This window comes from Aulonocara stuartgranti (assembly GCF_965226115.1).
Source record: "Aulonocara stuartgranti genome assembly, chromosome: 16".
Lineage (NCBI taxonomy): Eukaryota > Metazoa > Chordata > Actinopteri > Cichliformes > Cichlidae > Aulonocara > Aulonocara stuartgranti.
Window position 1 is genome coordinate 6,732,070 of NC_138952.1, and position 18,929 is coordinate 6,750,998.

The 18,929-nt window shown below is 40.7% G+C and overlaps 2 protein-coding genes across 2 annotated transcripts; one reads left to right on the plus strand and one right to left on the minus strand.

The window, feature by feature from the left end:
- The first annotated feature begins 13 nt into the window (after positions 1–13).
- On the plus strand, positions 14–4,089 carry ybey (ybeY metalloendoribonuclease). The gene is made up of 4 exons (XM_082508954.1): positions 14–430; positions 1,633–1,764; positions 1,882–1,950; positions 2,249–4,089. The coding sequence occupies exons 1-4, from the start codon at positions 221–223 to the stop codon at positions 2,342–2,344; spliced, it is 507 nt and encodes a 168-aa protein (XP_082365080.1). The 5' UTR covers positions 14–220; the 3' UTR covers positions 2,345–4,089.
- Positions 2,552–18,910, minus strand: usp37 (ubiquitin specific peptidase 37). The gene is given in 25 exon segments (XM_082508955.1): positions 2,552–4,667; positions 4,765–4,903; positions 5,727–5,796; positions 6,125–6,240; positions 6,523–6,583; positions 6,995–7,081; positions 7,655–7,693; positions 7,695–7,952; positions 8,038–8,185; positions 8,320–8,373; positions 8,676–8,840; positions 8,981–9,060; positions 9,313–9,430; positions 9,511–9,758; positions 11,091–11,214; positions 11,366–11,497; positions 11,611–11,766; positions 12,588–12,681; positions 12,783–12,874; positions 13,092–13,169; positions 13,280–13,395; positions 13,483–13,571; positions 14,453–14,603; positions 17,694–17,916; positions 18,751–18,910. Coding segments are annotated over 24 exon segments (2,877 nt in total). The 5' UTR covers positions 17,868–17,916; positions 18,751–18,910; the 3' UTR covers positions 2,552–4,579.
- Between the last annotated feature and the right edge of the window lie 19 nt (positions 18,911–18,929).

The window sequence follows — 18,929 nt, forward strand, 5'->3', positions numbered from 1 at the left end:
GGTTATCAGAGCTGTATAAACCAGAAAAGAACTACACTATCTACTTCCCGGGGACTGCATTCGTGTCACCTCGGAGACTACAGTTTGCTTGTGGCTAACGGCGAAGCTCACCAACCGACAATAAAGTGCTGCCAGGTAGGAGATAGGTTAGTGGGTAACCTTCACCTATGTACCGAGATCTTTCCGTAGCTGTGTTCTCTTCTCGTGTCGGCTGTTTAAAATGGGAGTAGTTTTGAGGAACCTCCAGAAGGTGGTGCCTCTTCGGCGCGCCAGGCTGCGCAGGGACGTGGTCACGCTGAGACACATACTGGGCATCCAGAAGTTCGACCTGGGTATCATCTGCGTGGACAACCAGAAGATGCAGCAGATCAATCACATCTACAGGAAGAAGAACACACCCACGGATGTCCTGTCTTTCCCATTCTACGAGGTAAACATGGCAGCTAAACGTTTTGAATGAACACACTTCTGTTAGTGGAGATCTGGTGGTGGTGGGGGTGTGTTCTGGACGTCTTCTTCTGTTTTTGATTTATTACACTGCTTTGTGTGCAATAAAAGATTCATAAAGTTTCAAAGGCCAAATGGAGCTTCAGAAAAAGCCTCCTTTGTCGTCCAGCTGCTTCTTCTGTGACTCATCAACGTCACCATCTAACAGCATGGGCAAGCAGAGCCTTTGAATGGACTTATCAAGAGCTGTAGGGCAAACTACAGTCAGGGGGTCACAGGCAGCTGTGAACCATCTTAATCTGGCCCTCCACATCCTGAAAGGGAAATAAAACAACCCCAATTAGAAAGCTGAAGGCTGATTTGATTTCATTGTAACTGTCAGCCATGTGTCAGTATCAGTTTTCCACTGTGTAAAGCTTGGCCGAAAAAAATGGCATTGGTACAGTAAAATTATGCCTTTGGTGTGAATGGCTACATTAGGCATAGATGAGTCTGAAGAGTATTTTTTAAGCTCAAAATATTTCTACAGATCTTACACGTATGCTGTGTAAAAGGCTTTCAGTCAAAACTGTTGCCCAATGCTTGCATCATGGCTAATAGTGTCCTTTTCTAATCATCCATATTATCTTCTATGGAAAGCGGCATGAGGTGAATAAGAGTTTTGAAAGAGAGATAGTGTATGCACATTATTTTACTGTTTGGGCATCTATTTGTATTTAGTAGCTCCTTTAATATTAATGTTATTTAATATTCACTCAGGGACGGAAATTGGTGGCTTTCCATCTATTTTAAACCAAAACTGTGAACCTTACTGGTCTGCACCAGGTTACCTGTTTGGCATATATTACCATGGTGATATAGCCAGGTAAAAAATAAAATAAAATAAAAGAGAGCAACCTTCATGGCACTAAAAACTTTGACTCTAGGCTCAGCATAGTAGTACATCTCTCTGATCACTTCACTCAGTTTGGAAAGCTTCCTTAAAGGGCCTCTTTTTATTTACCCTCTACAGAATTTAACTAACTTTCACCACTAGGGTGCAGCGTTACTCAAGACTTAACTAGTTAAAATTGAGGTTAAGTTGACCTACTGTGCTATCTTGTGGGAAAGACATGAACACAATCTGCAGGGTTGGGGTAACTTCTCCACTCAAATATCTGTGTGTTTTGTGGGGGTTTATTTAAGGACCTGAGGCCCGGGAAGTTGCCCTGCCCCCTTCACAGAGACGAGCTGAACCTTGGAGATATCTTCCTTGGGGTGGAGTTTGTGATGAAGCAGTGTCAGGAGGAATCCCTGGATCTGCATGGAGCGCTGACTGTATGAAACAGTAACTTAAGTTATCCTGTCCCTCATGCGTGTAATCCGTCAATGCTTCCAAATGAAGCACAGCAGTACCATTTTCTGTGATTAACTGTTTCATTGTTCCTGTTTCAGGTTGTCACTGCGCACGGGATCTGCCACCTGCTGGGCTACAGGCACGAGACAGAGGAAGAATGGACTGAGGTTTGTAAGGAGACAGTGGCTTTGTGTCCAAATTCATTCCTCCACTCAGACTATAGCTCAAATGGAAATACACTTTGTGCTCAAGTCACAAGATCACAACCCATTAGAAGTCCTTAGAAGATGCCTCCATCATCACATCTACAAAGACTCAGTTTTTTCCTTTAATCTGTCATCCATAGGTAGATCTATATGAGCTGAGTCTTTTTTTCTTTCTTTTTTTTTAATACCAAATTTATGAACTTCAAACTGTGTGATGTCTGGATGTTCGATGTTGATTAAAGGTGTAACATGTTTGCAGATGCAGCAGAGAGAAAACTACATCCTGAGCGAGTACAGCAGACTCACAGGCCGACACCTAGACCCCCTGATGAAGAGGTGCAGTCAGGACAGGTGACCCTGACTGCTGCCTGCAGGCCTGAGATTAAATATTGCACTATGTGATGGTGGAAACTGCTTCTATACTGTTGTGGTTCTTATATTTATTTGAAGACACCCACTACAGTCTGTATTATAAAATGACTTGTCACTAAACAGTCTGACCTCCTGAAAAAACACTTGATGTGAGCTCTGCTGAAGAGTTTCAAACACCAAAAAACATCTGTTCTTTCATTGGAATATTTTATTAAAATCTGCTTTAGGAAGAGTCGGTTGTGTATGAAGGGTAGAAAAAGCTGTTCATTCTCACTTCACTAATACATGTTATGCTCTTTACACTGCGTGTAGGACAGCATGTTCAGGAGAGGCATTTAAGAAACGTCAATCAATGCAGACATTAAAACACCTGGAGAATTAACACAGCGTGGTGCAACAGGAAGTCGGCTAATCAGTGCACACTTCCTAAAATCCCCAAATATAAAGACAGAAGTTGTGTCAAATTTGGTCTGCAGTGATTTAATTTTTGAAATTAATGCCATGTTGTGCTAATTTGAGGGAATAATCTGCTGTACAGATTAAGTCTATAATAGCATGTGTACGAGTGAGCTTTTTTTTTTTTCCTTTCACAGAATAAAAGTTACACAGTCGGTGCCCAGTAATAAACAGAATATTCCACATATTTCATGCCTGACAGGAACTGGTTCATAAAGTGCCCCTTTTATGCTTTTTAAAATTAAAAAATAAAATAAAATCTCCCTACAGTTATAGACCAGAAGACAAACAGAAGTGAAAATATCCAGCATCTCCAACACTCACTACTGTTTATTTATTCCATCATTGAATAAATACTTGTAGGGTGAAACTGCTTTAAAACAAAAACACAGAGCTGCTAAAAGGCATTGTTTGTAGTCCATAACGAATCTACATCACGATGTACTGCCCTAGTAGCAGTGAGTTTGGCACATTTTGAAATAAAGAATCAACAGGTGATTCCGACTGTATTTACAGGTAAAAACGTCTTCCAAACATGGCTACAGCTTTAACAGTCAGTCTGAGAATATTAATGTTATCAACTGACCAATCAGAGCAGAAGACAGGTGCCTTGAAGGGACAGGCACTAAAACGGAGCAGATAACGGGTTCCTTCCCTGAACAATAAGGCGTTTAATCCCACAGTTACACTTTAACCATGTAAATGAGCATAACAGGGGCACTTTAAATGCTTAACACTTGTTCTAAAGGTGTTGAAATAAAAGATATTATGCAACAGGTACTGTATCTTCTCTGGTTATAAAGTAGTAATGACTTCCATTTGCCTTGGCTCATATTTTGGGCTAATTAAGAGAAACCAACCCCCTTCTATATGCAATAAATATAAAAATCTGTTGGCTTTATAGAAGAAACTCTGACTTGCACACTGTTTCAGATTTGACAAACATTCAAAAACAACAAGGTTGTGCGACTTTCCAAAGTAAAGCTTGTATGCACATATTTATAAAACTTTTCTTGGGAGGCACAAGGTCAAAACCCCAAACAAACAACAAAGTGTGATCAACTGAGAAAAGCTCAGTTAAATATTAATGAATGCACGTTCTTTCACACCTCTAAAATATGGAAATAATCACACAAAAAAATATCAGGTTGCACATGAAGTACAAAAAGCAACTGGGAAGACATCCACACTGTGGGACAGAAAGCTGTTTTGAATGGACCAGTTTGTGCCAGTAACAAATATTGCACCAAATGTACCCGCTAAATACAACAACCCTCTAAATTCTATAATAGCTTATACTCCAACATAGAATATATCTTTATTTTGCTTATATGGGAAATAAAGGGGTCTGCAAACATACAATCTACAAAGCACCAGGAGCGCCCAGTGTTTGATAGTTTGAAGTAAAAGTCTGAAGAAAAGTCTTTAAGAAAGAAACAACAAAATTAAACCTTACAAAACCGTTGATAAAATGATAGCAAAGAAAGACTCCAGCCCCAAAAACACGGAGGCAAAAATTGATCCACGGAACATTTTAACTGCATTTCTGGTATCTGAAAGAGTCTTGACAGGTCAGCCCCTGTGTCGGCATCATCAGGTGTTATTTTTATCCTGGCCTTTAGTGATCTGTAGAGGAAAAAGGAAATGCCTGAAGGCTACCTAAAAGGGACGGCAATCAGTAGTATAGGAGGATTCACAGGGCAGCTTTATCTAACAGGATCAGCTGTGGTTGAGTGTGGGTGGGCGTCCAAAGACGTTGCGCTCAGAGGGGCTGCAGGACATTCCTTCCTGCCTCTGAGGTGCTTCCGGCTCCAGATCTCTCCATCTCAGATAGCTGCTCGAACACATCCCTGAGAGATCACAAGGTAGCAGCGTGTTATTAGCAGGGCATCTCACATCATTACAGTGACATCTATAACCAGCTGACAGGAGGACTTGCACACTCACTTGTGCATGTAGAAGAAGATGTATCCGCTACGGTCACGGTCTCGCTGGACAGCTGCTTCCTGCGTGCGAGACACGTCCAGGTCATTGTAGGTCAGCCACGAATGTTTCTTCATGTCGTACACGTCACTGATGTAATGGCCTACAGGGAAGATAAAGATGGGGAACAATCTATCAATATTTGTTCACAGAGCAAGCATTTGGTTCTTGAAGTCTATAGTCACGACAGCGACAGACACAGAGGGCACACCCACGCCATCCACGTATAGACAAGGATGATGTCACCAGCATTTATCCAAAGTTATTGGACAAATATAACCTCTGCCTGACACATGAGCTAACTTTATGGTTCTAGCTTTAGTATACAGTCAGGTAAATAAGTGTTTGGACAATGATACTTTTTCTTTTCTTTTTTTTTTTTTTAAATTCCACTGTGTTGGTGGCCTGAAAGATTAAAAAACAAAACATTTTTATAGCCACATTATCAGTGGCTCCTCCTAAAACCTACAACCATTAAGTTAGCTAATGTCTTAGATTTCAATTCTGTTTTACCTGGTCAGCTAATATTCATCATCTAATATCAGATCAGGACAGGCTAGATCATGTTTTTGCTGAAAGGTGCTGACCATTATTTGAGGCTCTCACAAAATTTACTGCTGAAGACAAAACTAAAGGCAAGAGACCCACAAACCCACACCAAGTAAAGACCACACAGTTTCATCCAGCAATGTTTTCCCTGATAATTTAAGGATTCTTAATATAAATAAACTTTTTTTCTGGCTGCCAATTTCTTCATTGACATTTGAGATAATAAGGGATATAAATAAAGCAGCGTAAACATCAAAGCAGTTCCTTAAAGTGTTCATACACAGTTTTGACTCATCTTCATTGTTCCTGAATAATTTGTCACTGTCAAAACACATGAGGACCTAAACTCGGAGGAACAAACAAACACAAGTGCTCACCAGAGGAGGAGCTGCTCCCGATGTGACTGACCACACTGATGAGTCTGAACGAGTTGGCCAACTCCCCACTCTGTGGATTACAGGATACATAGGCAGGTTAATGCAGGCCACAACCAATAAGTTATCATCAGTCTGCTGCTTTATTTAACTTATTCTGCAGTTTCTTAATCAGTGCGTGTATTTCACCATGTTCTGATTCATAATCAACTCAGTGTCCTGCAGATTATCTAAGACTTTATCTGTGGTGTGTAAACTGACCCTTTATTAAGGTTTACATTTGTAAAACACTGTTTTTATTTTTGCATAGTGATTATACATCCGTTGTATTTAAGGTGAATAAACTATTTGCTGTTTTTTGTGCTCTGCAGCATTTTACACTGTGTGCCAGCTGGATATACCTCTGCGTTTCTCTTCAGGTTCTCGGCTTCTGCTTCAGTGTACTCCATGTCCAGCACATCCTCGTTGCCAGAGTCATCATCCGAGCAGAGCAGATCGGGCAGGGAGTTGTTAAACTCTGTTGAATGAGGAGGAGATGATGACGCCGGTGCAGTATTTTCACATTGCTCAGAGTCTGATTAAAGAACACTTTAAACATTTGTTTGTGCTGACTAAACAGATCTGCAAATATCCAGTCAAATTTCTTTGTTTAGTGGCTGCGTTCAGTCTTATTTACATCGCCACACTGCTGCCAGCTGAGCGGGATCAACAGCAACCATCACAATACAAAAATCAGCTGAACACAGTTGGTCAAATAAGCGTGTGCTGACGATTCCTGGGAGTAAATTGTATTTCTTACCTTGCAAGCTGAGCTCAGTGGCTCTCTTCAAATCATCGTCCTCTCTCATCTCCTGAGCTTCCTGTAGAGATGATGTCATAAGTTTTATTTTCCTGCATCAGGTCTGTTAGTTGGTGAAAGACTTCAGAGTAGTCAATGATATTTAAGGATAATGAGAGATCTACTGTAATCTAACAGCAAATGGAAGGTCACCATTACTGGAAGCTAGAAAAAAAATTGTTGTGAGCATCTAACACTGGTAGAACTGGTGCACCAAACTCAGGTGTTACATTGGATTATACAAAGGTCCATTTGGGTCAGAGGGATGTAAATGTAGCATCCCTTCTGATGGGCTCCAACCATTCTCTCTTCAGCAGCTGAAAGTAAGCACTTTTTCCATTTAGGTGCATCAAAGTGTCTCCACTGTGTTGAAATATGAAAACAATTGAGCTGCAGATGTGTTAAATGCTACACAGTCTCTCTCTGGTCTTACATGCTCCTGGAGGCTCTGTGCCAAAGCCTGCTGCAGCTCCTGTTCTTCTCTCTCCTGATCCAGATTGTACTGTTGGACCCAGTCCAGCTTATGAAATATTGACTTTAAAGTTCATTAGAACTTGTACAAACTCTGTTTTTGCAATATTGCAGAATAAAGTCCTGTACTGTACACTCACTCCAGCCCAGCAGGTGGCGGAAATAAGTCCAATTATACGAGGTTAATCGCCGCACAGAAGAATGAAAAGAAGAGAAACGGCGCCCTCTAAAGGCGTGTCAAGTATGTCGCTTAATGAGGCCGGTCCTCCTTAAATGTTTGTGACAAACATGGCGTTGTGCGGTATTGGGGGGGGAAAGTGACACGTCCTGCCTCGCCCTGAATAAATACTGAGTCGATGCTGCCAACCTCTGTATGGCACGGAGGGAAGTTCCCTGTCAAAAGTACACAGACACGCACTCTTAGCCAGCATCAAAAGTCCAATGTTCAGCACCGCCTGCTCGCCTTTTTATTTTTCCGCCGCCGCTGCACTGAACACCCAGACTGCACCAGGACTCACAGCTGGCTGAGTTTGCGGCGATAGAGGAGGTCCGGATTGACTTCAAAAAGAAAGTTAGGCCGGGGTACCGCAGTCATTGTTTCCCCTGAAAGCTGTACATCTACCATCATCTTTGCTGTTAAGAAATCTTGCAATAGATTTGAAACTCATACTGTCTCTGCTTAAATATCCCGTTAGAGTACCTGCGGGCTGTTTGCTATCTGCTTCTAGCAGATCTGCGTGATAGGCCAAGTCATGTGCATCTGTGTCCCCAAACCCGGTGTCCGGGCTGCTTGTCGGCTCATCATCCAGAGGAGGAGGTGCAGAGAGCCCGGCCTCTTGGCGACTAATCTCCAGCACAGCCGCCAGCATTTCATCATCATTGATGCCACTGAAGTCTGTTGAATCGATTGCTGCCCCCCTCTGAAAACACATTAAACTGTGTCACAACAGAAGATGCCAGAGGAGGCTGGATTCTGTTTGTTAAAGTGTAAAAGCAGATGCTCACCTCTTCAGCGCGATCATCGTCGTCAGGCAGACAGATACTCAGGCGTCGCTTGCGGCTCGCGCTCACCTTCCTGTTAGGCCCCTCTTCGCAGTCAGAGTCCACAAGGATGGAGGTACAGTTGGAGTTGGAAGTTTTCCCTACGATCCTACTACACAAAGTCACATGTTCAGCAAATAAATTCATAAGCCCAAACAGAAAACCCTTCAGTCAGATAACACATTGTTTAAAGAGGTTGTTAAAGCACAAAAGTCATTTTTCCTCTGCAAGTGTTGCAGAACTTACCGAAGAGGCGCTGTGGACGAGTTGACCAACTGTGACGTTTTAAGTGTTCTGGACCTTTGAGAAAAACAAAGGCAAATAAAACTCTTGCTGCTATTGGAGCTCTACTTCTAGGCTGATTGTTAAGTTTTACTTAAAGGAGCAATATTTGCATGTTTTTCCTTTAAATTGCAAACTAAATGCTGACTTTATTACATGTAGTCGTCTCTGGGGTATTAAACCAACATGAAAAATCATGGCTGCAGGAGATGTCAAAACATTGCCAATTGGCCTTTTAAAACTGAAATCACTCCAGCCATCTAATGTATTTACACAGAATTAAATTTGTATGCATATTAAAATGTTTTCTCCCATCTTACAAGGCAGCTTGAGGGCTCCAGCCAAGGCTGATGGGGGGTCTTGTAGATTCGGTGCAGTGGGGGAGCAGGGTCAGGTATCGTGGGATCAAGACCTGCTGACCCAGCTTGCTGTTTAGAGACAGCTGAGCGTTAAAGCTGTACCGTTTCAGGTGTAGGATAAGCACTCTGTGAAGACAAAGGTTTTTAGGCACTTAAATTCTTTTTATTCCATAAGCTGGTTATGCTTTCAATGTTTTCCATATGTGCTGTATCTTTAGTGTTTATTGCGTGTCTTTACTGTGTGTGTTTAAACAGACTGTAGATACCTGGGTAGTTTACTGAATTTATGCGTAACAGTCGCTGATTTCCCGTTGCACTTTTCACACGAATACTCAATTTCCTCCATCTGTAAAAAGAAAAAGTAACTAATTATATATGAAATTACATCCAGCCGATGCTTGTCTCGAAAGAAATTCTATTTTTTGTGTCTCCTCACAAAGGCTCTCTCAGTTTGTAAACTGCAAACTAAAATGCTACAGTGTTTTTTCCTGCCTGAGCCTCATTGCGCATACTAAGCTAATAAGTGCACTCCTCTGACCCTGTTGGTCATTTTTGATCCAACATGGGGGGCATCAGGATGACGGGACCAGTGACTCACCCTAAAAAACAGATCCAGGGAGTCCTGGATGGAGCGAAGCGGCAGTGTCTTCTTTCTTCGCGGCAAGTCGATGGACAAGTCATTGAATTGTTCTCGCTTGTTCACCACCTCGCCACAGCTGCAACACAACAAAGAGGGAATCAAACACCTTTCACCTTCATCGAGAGTTTTGAATGATAGGCAGGAGACCAGCCTCACCCTTTGCACGTGATGGTGTGCTGCACCTCAAACTCCATGTTGACCGCCACGGGGCAGGTGTAGATCCGCGAGGTGTCTGCCTCATCACCAGGCTCTGCTTTGACTGCCGATGACGTTCCCTCCAGACCATTCTCACCCACTACAGAAGATGAGGAGGAGGAGGCGGCCTCGTTCGTTAAGCTCTTATTCATCTTCTCCACGTCGTCCTTCAGCTGGTCCAAGCACTGACTCAAGAATTCATGAGCATCCTGAAAAACAAGAAACATGTAGGGGTTTAAAACAGGATTTTATTCACAGCCACTTTAAACCATAAGCCTGAAAGATTTAACTTTTGTGTGTTTTAGTTTGGGGGGGGTTTTTTGCCTCTCCTGGTCGGTACTTTAGCAATCAGAATTGTTGTCTGAAGAAAGATGCTCAACGGATTTATTTTTTTTAAGTGGAGAAAGTATGGCAATGCCATGTTGGTCCACTTGATTGATCTATATTATTATTAGACAAAAAGAAAGAAAGGGAGAGAGAAAGACAGAAAAACAGAGGGGAGGGGGGGCAGTAAGAGACACTGAGAAAATTTGTTAGAACAGCTATTAAAAGAAGAAGAAAATGAAACAAACAACAAGCGAACACCACAATACAGAGATCAAAGCAACAACCTAGATAAGTGTAAATAACAGTAAATACTAAATATTGAATGTTATAAACAAAAAAACAACAGAGTTGTGATGATGCACATCTATCACAAAACTATGAGCAGGCAGCCTCAAACAGAAATGGATGGGAAGGGGGGGGGGGGATCCTCCTTTGAAAGCCAAAAGTCATAATTTGAACCAGCGTGCCATCTCATATTTGCTTTACTTTCGCTTTGAAATTGAGACACTTTCTAAAGTCACTTGATTGCATTATAGTCAGCTTTTATTTAATTACATTATCATTGAATTGCTGAGCTCTGTACTGTATCACATGTTTCTACATGTTCTACTGTGTTAGATTTTTACTTATTTATCACTTTTAAAACACTTTCCTTTTTGTTTTTAGCCTCTTTCACATAATTTTACCTCGCTGGACACTTGTTGTGTCGTATTGTATTTTACTGTGCTACACACTACTGTATATGCACACCTTTTTTTTGGTATTGTAGTCTGTGTTCAATTTTTAGCTGTGGCACCAGAGAAATTTTTGAGCAAATACATTATATCTTCAGTCCAAACACACAGAGTAATAATTAGATAATTATTACTAATTAGATAATAATTAGAATTGCAGACTGTCCTTCAGCAGGTATTCTGAGCCCAAAATGAGCTCAACATTAATAATAAACAGTCTTACTGTAATTTGGGACTAGAGGAAGAGGAAGAAGTTAGAGAAAACACTGGGAAAAGCAAACCTATATTACTTGTTTAATTTCTAAACTGTGCTCTTTAAACATAAACCTTCTACTAAAAGTTATTCTCTACACTATTATTCTTAAATTTTCAAAGGTGCAATTTAAAGATTTGTTTTGCTGTCCCTTTTCATATGTGGGCACACAATCTCAACTGAAAAGCATACCTGGTCATATACATGAGTTTAAGTGGGAAACTTACATTCTGCATGTTTCCAGAGAAACGCTCCGCTGTGGAGGAGATGGCACTCTTTACTTTCCTCAAAAGGTCTTTCTTCGTCTCTGGACAGGCCACATCCTTCTTCACCATGAGGTGAGCAAATCGCCTGCACAGAGTGAAGACAGGACACTGATCATAACAAAGTTCATTTAAACTGCTTCCTGTGTCATTTAACACCTATGTTAAAAATGACAACAATCCAGAGTATTGTTAACAAACAACAGTTACTATCAACCTATAATAATATAATACAGTACCTGAGCAAGGCATTGATGGGCAACTTCTTCCATGGGATGCTCTGCCTCAGCATGTCATTAGAGAAGGAGGGGAGACTGAAGAGGGACTGCAGGATGGCATTCATGTAGCAGGTGTTGCCCAGGTTGGAAAATCTTAAATGAATAACAGAAGTTTCAAAAACTGCTTGTTGTTTTGATTTTTCCCTTGTTATTTGGTGTCATGGATCAAATTAATTTCATATCAAGTGGAGCTGGCTTATCTGTACCCTTGCAGTGGAGCCTGAGGCTGTGCCAGGGTAGAGGGCCTCTGCTTGTTCCAGCCACCGTAGTCCAAGGAGGGTCGTACCTTCTTAAAGGGAGTGGAGTGGTTCGGTAGCATGAGGCTCCTTTTGGCTGTGGGGGTCTGTGCAGTACTGGATGGCCTGAGGAGATTTAAAAATCAATCACTGGATGAATAGAAATGTTCTCCCCTGTTATCACCTGAGCCAAGGAGATGACTGGTTCCTTTCATCTGATTTTAACTAATCAAAACCTACCCAGGTTTGAAGCCAGCACTCTAAGCACCCACCATCAGTCTAGCAGGAAGCTTGGAAAAGTCTGCAGGCAGGTGGGAAAGCTTGGCTCAACCTTGTGAAAGTAATTCACTTTTGAAATTAGATCTGGGACAGAATCTTTAGACCTGATTTTTTCTTATCTAAGATTTCATTTCGGATCTTCATAAATATATATCTAAGTCAATCAAGACAAATTGGGAGACGTACTTTTAATTCTAGGTTTAGATTTCTTTCTAATTACAGGAACACAACTCACAAGTATTCTAATGATCTTGAAATTATCTAAAAATTATTAACTAAAATACAGACAGTTAAGATCTTTAAAAAAAAAAAATCATAGTTTATGTGACTATATTTTATGTCAAAATATTCACTTTCCCTTGCCTGGTAGGATATAATGCACTATCACATAGTGGCGATAATGCAGTTAGAAGCTGTTTGTAACCTTGAAACAAAACACATGATGGCTACTAGCTACCAGGTATCAGCAAAGTGGGAGATAATCTATAAATAGAAGAATCACAGAAAGCCAAAGCTAGCATGGAGGGCGGGTACTGTAGAAGTCATCTTCGAAGAACAATCAAAAGGTTCCCTTTAAATAAGTATCAAATAGTACTGTTTTTAAATTCTTGATCCTAGGTTCAAACTGCTGCTGCTTTGCATTTTAATTGAGCCATGAAGCAACTCACCTGTCCAGAAAAGAGTGGCTCTGGCTGTAGTCTTTAGTCGCAGATCGGCTGCCGTAGAAAGATGATGGCTGAAGGGGAGTTGACCCAAGAGGAGCTACAGTTAAGGAGGCACATGAGTGTATCAGTGTCTGGGAAAAATTTGCATAGAGAATGCTGTGCAACTAGATTACAAAAAGGTGGTGCTGCTGGGTTTACCTGAGCTCCTGTTCTCCTCTGACTGCTTCAGCTTTTCTTTGCAGCTCAGAAGAAACTTCCTGGAGGAGGGGTCAGAAGTCGCCTTGTTGTTGCTGAAAAATGTTACTCAAATTCAGTAAAATAAAGTCTATCAATCAAGGTTCGTATTTTGCCGATGAAAGTAGCGACCTACTGATTACCAGTTACAGTTTTAATTATCTCGCCACAAGATTTGCAAAAAACAAACAGGCAGTGGTTCAGACAAAAGGCTGCAGAGATAAGGTCATCCTATGAGTCACCAACAGCACTGCAATTCAGTGCTGATTATACCTCGAGGAGTCGTTTTCCTTTGGGTAATCCTCACTGAGGTCGTTATCAGGAGTGAGGAGTCGCTTTCTCTTCTCGCTCCTGAGAAACAGAAACATCGAATAATTCACATGCCAAATGGGGCAGGATTAAACATTCATAAATTAATTTAATTTATTCTGTGTAATACAGTCTAAAAATTCCCAGCCTGCCTGTTTTCAGACAGTCCTGTGCGAGTGGGAGTGGAAGCCGCTCTGCTCGGGCTGCCGAGAGGTTTTCTCGGTGTCGTGTCCTCCCGGCCTTCTGCGCTCTGCCGCCTCAGTGTCGTCTGAACACACCAGGAGGAATTAAGTTAAACACATGTACGTTTGTCCACATGTGTTTAAGTTAAGATTGTTATTGCATTCTTGATCACCTGTCTCTCCCCGGACGGGTTAGCCTCATTTTTCACAGATCTGTTCCCGAGCACACTGAAGTTGGCACTTCCGAGGGATGATTTTAAAACTGCAGCATAAACAAAAAGTTCAGGGGAAAAAAAAAAAAAAAAAAAAAAAAGCATAAAAATGATCCCGTTACACTGTAGAGTCAGCATCACTTCAAGTTAATCTATGTGCTTGAACTGAAAATAATAAAAAAAAATAATAATAAAAAAAAATAAAAATAATACTGCTGCATTGCCATGATGCATAAAGCATTCAGATCATAGATTTAAAAGCAGACTAACACACACCTTACTTCGCAACAACCTGTTGCATAAGTTTTCATGACAGCTACAGATGTTTTGTTTATTTAATAGGATACAAATGAATCCTGTTCTTCAAGCAATCTGATGACATGCAGAGGTGCAAGGCAGCCCAGGTGGAGAAATTTTGTTTTTACACTTAGCAACTAATTTTATTTCTCTATCTGATAAGAAAACTATTCAATCAGATAGTTATTTGTGGTGAATGAAATACATTTACAATTTGAAGCACTTTTAAGCACAACATCTGAAATTCAAGTACCTTTCAAACCTTGAAAAGACAAAATAAAATTCAAGCATTTATAAGGATAAGGATTTCAAGCACCTGTACAAACCCTGTTACTAACATTGGGTATCAATTAAATGTAAACCAAATAGATTAAATGACTAGTACATCTGTTATCAACTAGTGACAATAGCAACAACTAGTCGACTGGTCAGCCAGACGAGCACATCCCTACTTGAAACTCTGCATCAACTTAAGAAATATTAATATATTAACATGAAGCTGCAGAGAAAAAGTGACCATTCTCTGCAGGAAGAGCATACAAGGATTAATTCCCAAAAAAATAAAAAATAAAAATCTTTCAGTTTTGTTTTGTTTGTTTTGTTGTTGTTTTTTAATGTGCAGGGGTGTCATTACCTGGCTTTCCTTGCTTCAGCTTTTCAAGGTATTCTTTAGTCTTCTGAACCAAAGGTGGAGGCATCTTGTCCAGCGTGATGACACTGTTATCCTTCAGAGTCAGGACGATGCGGTTGGCACTCTGGCTAATATTTTTCACGTTCTGGTTCAGCTGAGAGCAAAGAACAGCAAATATTCGGATTCATGATTATTACTATTACATACAATAGTAATATATACATTATCATCGTCATCATCTTTCTCCTCACATCATACTTGTTGATAAAGTATACCTTTGAACAAACTAGTTCTATATGACAAACCTCACTCTATCAGCTATTACTTTCTTCAATAGGTCTTATATCATGCTATCTGAGGAGTGAGGTTCTTCGTAACAAGAGACTCAGAACACTTGACTGTGATGACAAAGTTTTTTTTGTTTTACTTCTCTTGCTCCAGACTATTACAGAAAAGCTCTTATATGTCTGTTTGGAAATTATAACAGTCGTGGGGTTTCAATTTTTTTGACTTTCCTAGCAATGGAGCAAGACAGATTCATTACAGTGTTAGCGCCTCCAAGTTTTCCAGACTTTCCTACAAACTTCAGTTATATTGTGTTGGTAGGAGGGGATCGAGAGAAGGCACACACACTTTATTAAAGAAAGTAATAACAAACTTCGTGTGAATGGGTTAGAGTTTCTGATCTCTTAGACAAACTCCAGCCTCTCTGTCTTAACGCTTTCCCCATCAAAACAACATTTGACAACCTCCCCTGCGCCCATAAAGATGGGTTTTGACACCTGAGTATTTGAATAAATATGTGGTTTGCATAGGCAGAGACCACCTTCAATAACTTCCAATTTAAACCCAGGCATTTTGTTCCATAAGCAGGCCTGAAATATTACAGAAACGGCTAATCTTTAAAAAAAAAAAAAAAAAAAAAAGAAAAAGAAAAAAAAAAAGAGCATCCAAGGTTACTCCTAGTAGGGGAGAGTTAAACAGCAGCAGATGCTGTGGTCCTTGTCCTGCATGGCCTACTAGCCATGAACCAGTTTATCTCCTGATGCAGGTTTGGGTCAGAGTGACCCACCAGGTCACAGCAGATCAGCAGAGCAGAATAAGGACTAAGATAGGAGTGGTTAAGTTGAACTGCAAAAACAAGAGGTTTACTAGTAGGGAAAAAGAGGACAGGAAGCTAGCTGTTTTAGCAGCAACTGAACTTTCAAAATAAGAGGAAGGGTAATATTAATTATTCTTTTTAGACCCAATCACATCAGTCAGTCTGAAATATTTTAGTTCTGGAATATGGGATCATCTAAAAGAAGTACAGGCATGCATTAAAAACACTTGACCCGAGGGCTGAACAAACCCTGGTATGTGCCATGGGTGAGATTATGTTTCTAATCCGGTTCATTCATGGCTTCAGTGCAGAGCTACTGCTCATTCATTGCATAATGCCTCAAAGCTGACAGCTTAGATTCTTCTAGTACTGACATGAATCAGACATGTAAGACTGATTTATGGGGTGCCATTTAAAAAGTTTGTTCCTGTAATGCTTTAAAAAGAAATATCATCATTTAGCCATCCATTAGTAGGAGTCTTTTCAACCGAGAAAGCAACTCAAAAAAATAAATAAATAAATAAAAAATCTATCTATATCTATCTCTCTATCTCATATATATATATATATATATATATATATATATATATATATATATATATATATATATATATATATATATATATATATATATATATATATATATATATATATATGCTTTTTTAATTTATCATTTATTAAAATTATAAATATATATTTTAACTCAGAAGTAGTTTTTAAATTTAATGTTGTTGAAACAACAAAGTAATAAAAAAAATAAACCTATCTGATCGAGAAATCACTCATCTTTGGAAAAGAGAGTTTATTACAGACAAATGGCTTTCCAAAATAAAAGCTATACTATACGCTTCTTCTGGGGTATACTCTCAGCAGCATATTAAACATATCAGGTCCCCATAAGGAGAATCATGTGCTAACAGCTGTCTAAATGACTCAGGTAAAGTTTGTAACATGCGTGCTTGTTGTTTTTGTCTGCCTCCACTTGTCTTTGCACTAGGATGATGTCGGAGTAAATGTGCAGTCATATTCGTTGTGTTCCCACTAGTGCTGTCAGCGTTAATCTGAAATGACGTTAACATGACAAATCTCCGTTAACGAGCTACCGCGGATCGCCCCGTGCGTGGGGCTGGACTGCGTCAACACGTTAACGAGCAAACTGCGCTAACGCAGTAGTTCCCACCCATGTAATTGAGCATTGCGTGGCACATCCGACATACTGTTTTACTTTTGTCCATGACGCGCTTACCTTCAGGGTCATACTTCACATGAAGACCAAAATAGTTCCAAACGCCAGATCTGAATGAGGGTGGGGGAGGTTCAATTTGCCATGTTGCAACGAGCTTAGCTTCTGTCTTGCTAGCTTGTGCTGCGCTCAGTGGATCTGCGCTTGACAGTGCAGCCTAGGCGGAGTAGTCGAACGCAGATCCACTGAGCTCTCAACACAGACAGCATCGTCAGAAGAAAAGTTGATAAAATAAATTAAAAATTTTGTATTGTTCGATACATATGCGTACCGAAACGAAAGCACTGTATCGAACGGTTCAATATCGATACGAGTATCGTTGCACCCCTAATATTTTTGTATTGTTCGATACATATGCGTACCGAACGGAAAGCACTGTATCGAACGGTTCAATATTGATACGAGTATCATTGCACCCCTAATATTTTTGTGTGTGGTTTCTTGCAGGATTATGAGGGTTCAGTGTCTTTTTCTCTGTTTTTAAATCAGCTGTTTAATTTGCAAGTCTGGTGCATTCTTACATTTTTTTTTTTTTTTTTTTTTTTTAAACGTTCCTCTCATCTAACTCATTCACTCTTACACACCAAAATAAGGCGGTGGCATGACTCACCCCAAGGAATCTTATTTTGACATGTGAATTGACACAACAATCCCAAGAATAACAGGCAACCCACAGTACCTTCTGAGCCAGCTGACCCAGATAAAACAATACTCTATCTGGATGAAGTGCAAAAGGTTGCTAGATCATAATCAAAAGGACCACTAAAATCGAAATCAGTACCTCTTAGGACATTAACAAAAAAATGACAATAATAAAGACCAATGTGAAAGTAAGACATTTTTTGGGGTCTTATAAACAACAGTAAACACAGTAAAACACAAAAAAAACAGTAAAATACCTGGAACGTTTTGGAAGCTCCTCCACAGTTGAATCTCAGGCAGAGGTTAACTTTATTGTCCTTTTCCAAAATCTCAAACGTCCCTTCTTTCCACCTGGTGGTGCCCAGGTCCAGACTGGTGAAACGGATCTTCACAGCCCCAGCGCTGGAGAGTTTGGGCACTACAGTTGCCATGGCTTTCTATCCCGTTGGTGCACTTGGGAGACTGGGACTCAAACTAATCCTAAAAAAGACAAATTGGATCCGCTGTCACACAATCTGAGCACATTATATTTATAACAACTGAATGTGTTCAGCAGGAGCAGTTTAAACCAATGGTCAGGTAGTTCTGAATTTGATTACTCTAGTTAAATACTGCAGGAAAATAATGAGCTTAACGAACAGAAGCAGCCACTAAAATGAACATAGCACCTCTTTTTGTAATAACACTAATATCACCTGTAGTCGTCTCGGTGAAAGCAACTTCAAAGTTTCCGAGGCTGAGCTCAGATAACGAGAGCAGGCAACCCACGTTGTCAAAGTCACAAGAAAGTACAAACCATCCAAAACAAGCTGACAGGAGTCAGCGCAGCATCTCGCAGCAGAAAAGCGGACAGCACGCTCGCAATGCATTTCTGACAAATAAAACAGCTTGTTTGGCTGCGTGTGGCAGCTCGTGCCTTGTGATTTTCTTTGCTAGCAGCTTCAATAAAAGCCCATGTTTGCATCTGCCATCAAACTAGCCAAACTAACGGCCACTCTGAGTCGCGGTAGCCAACGACTGGTACGTGCACAACAACACGGGATGTTCCCTCTCAGCTCAAGGCATCGATGCTCCCACAGAATTACCTGTCCAAACCGGCAACTCCAAGAAAAGGTGCTAGCCAAAAGTAAGAAAGCCCCTTTGGATGCGGATAATGTCGTATGCCCGTCCGCAGCCCCTGAATGGGATGGAGGAGGCCGACGTTAGCACCTCGGCTAACAAGCTAACGGACGCTAGCTAACTGGCTAATTTGCTAGTCTGTAATTTGGTGATGGAAAGCGTATCGCGTTGCGATTACACCGAGCAGGTACTTACCTATCGATGACGAGAGCTTGTCTTCAAACTTCTAAAAGTCCGGTGTCGCTTCTGTAGCTGCTGAGCAGGCAGAAAGTTTGTTTTGCCGGCATTCACCTGCTCTCCGGTGCTGTTGACAGCAGAGCAGCACACGACGCGTCGCTGAGCTGCGCGATGATGGCGGGAATGTGAAAATTTAC

What these genes read in the sequence shown, in the direction of transcription:
- ybey (XM_082508954.1), top strand. Translation starts at nt 221, where the DNA reads ATGGGAGTAGTTTTGAGGAACCTCCAGAAGGTGGTGCCTCTTCGGCGC. An exon ending in ATCTGCATGGAGCGCTGACT is followed by an intron (nt 1,765 to 1,881) that starts GTATGAAACAGT and finishes TTCCTGTTTCAG; the next exon opens with GTTGTCACTGCGCACGGGAT. An exon ending in CAGAGGAAGAATGGACTGAG is followed by an intron (nt 1,951 to 2,248) that starts GTTTGTAAGGAG and finishes ACATGTTTGCAG; the next exon opens with ATGCAGCAGAGAGAAAACTA.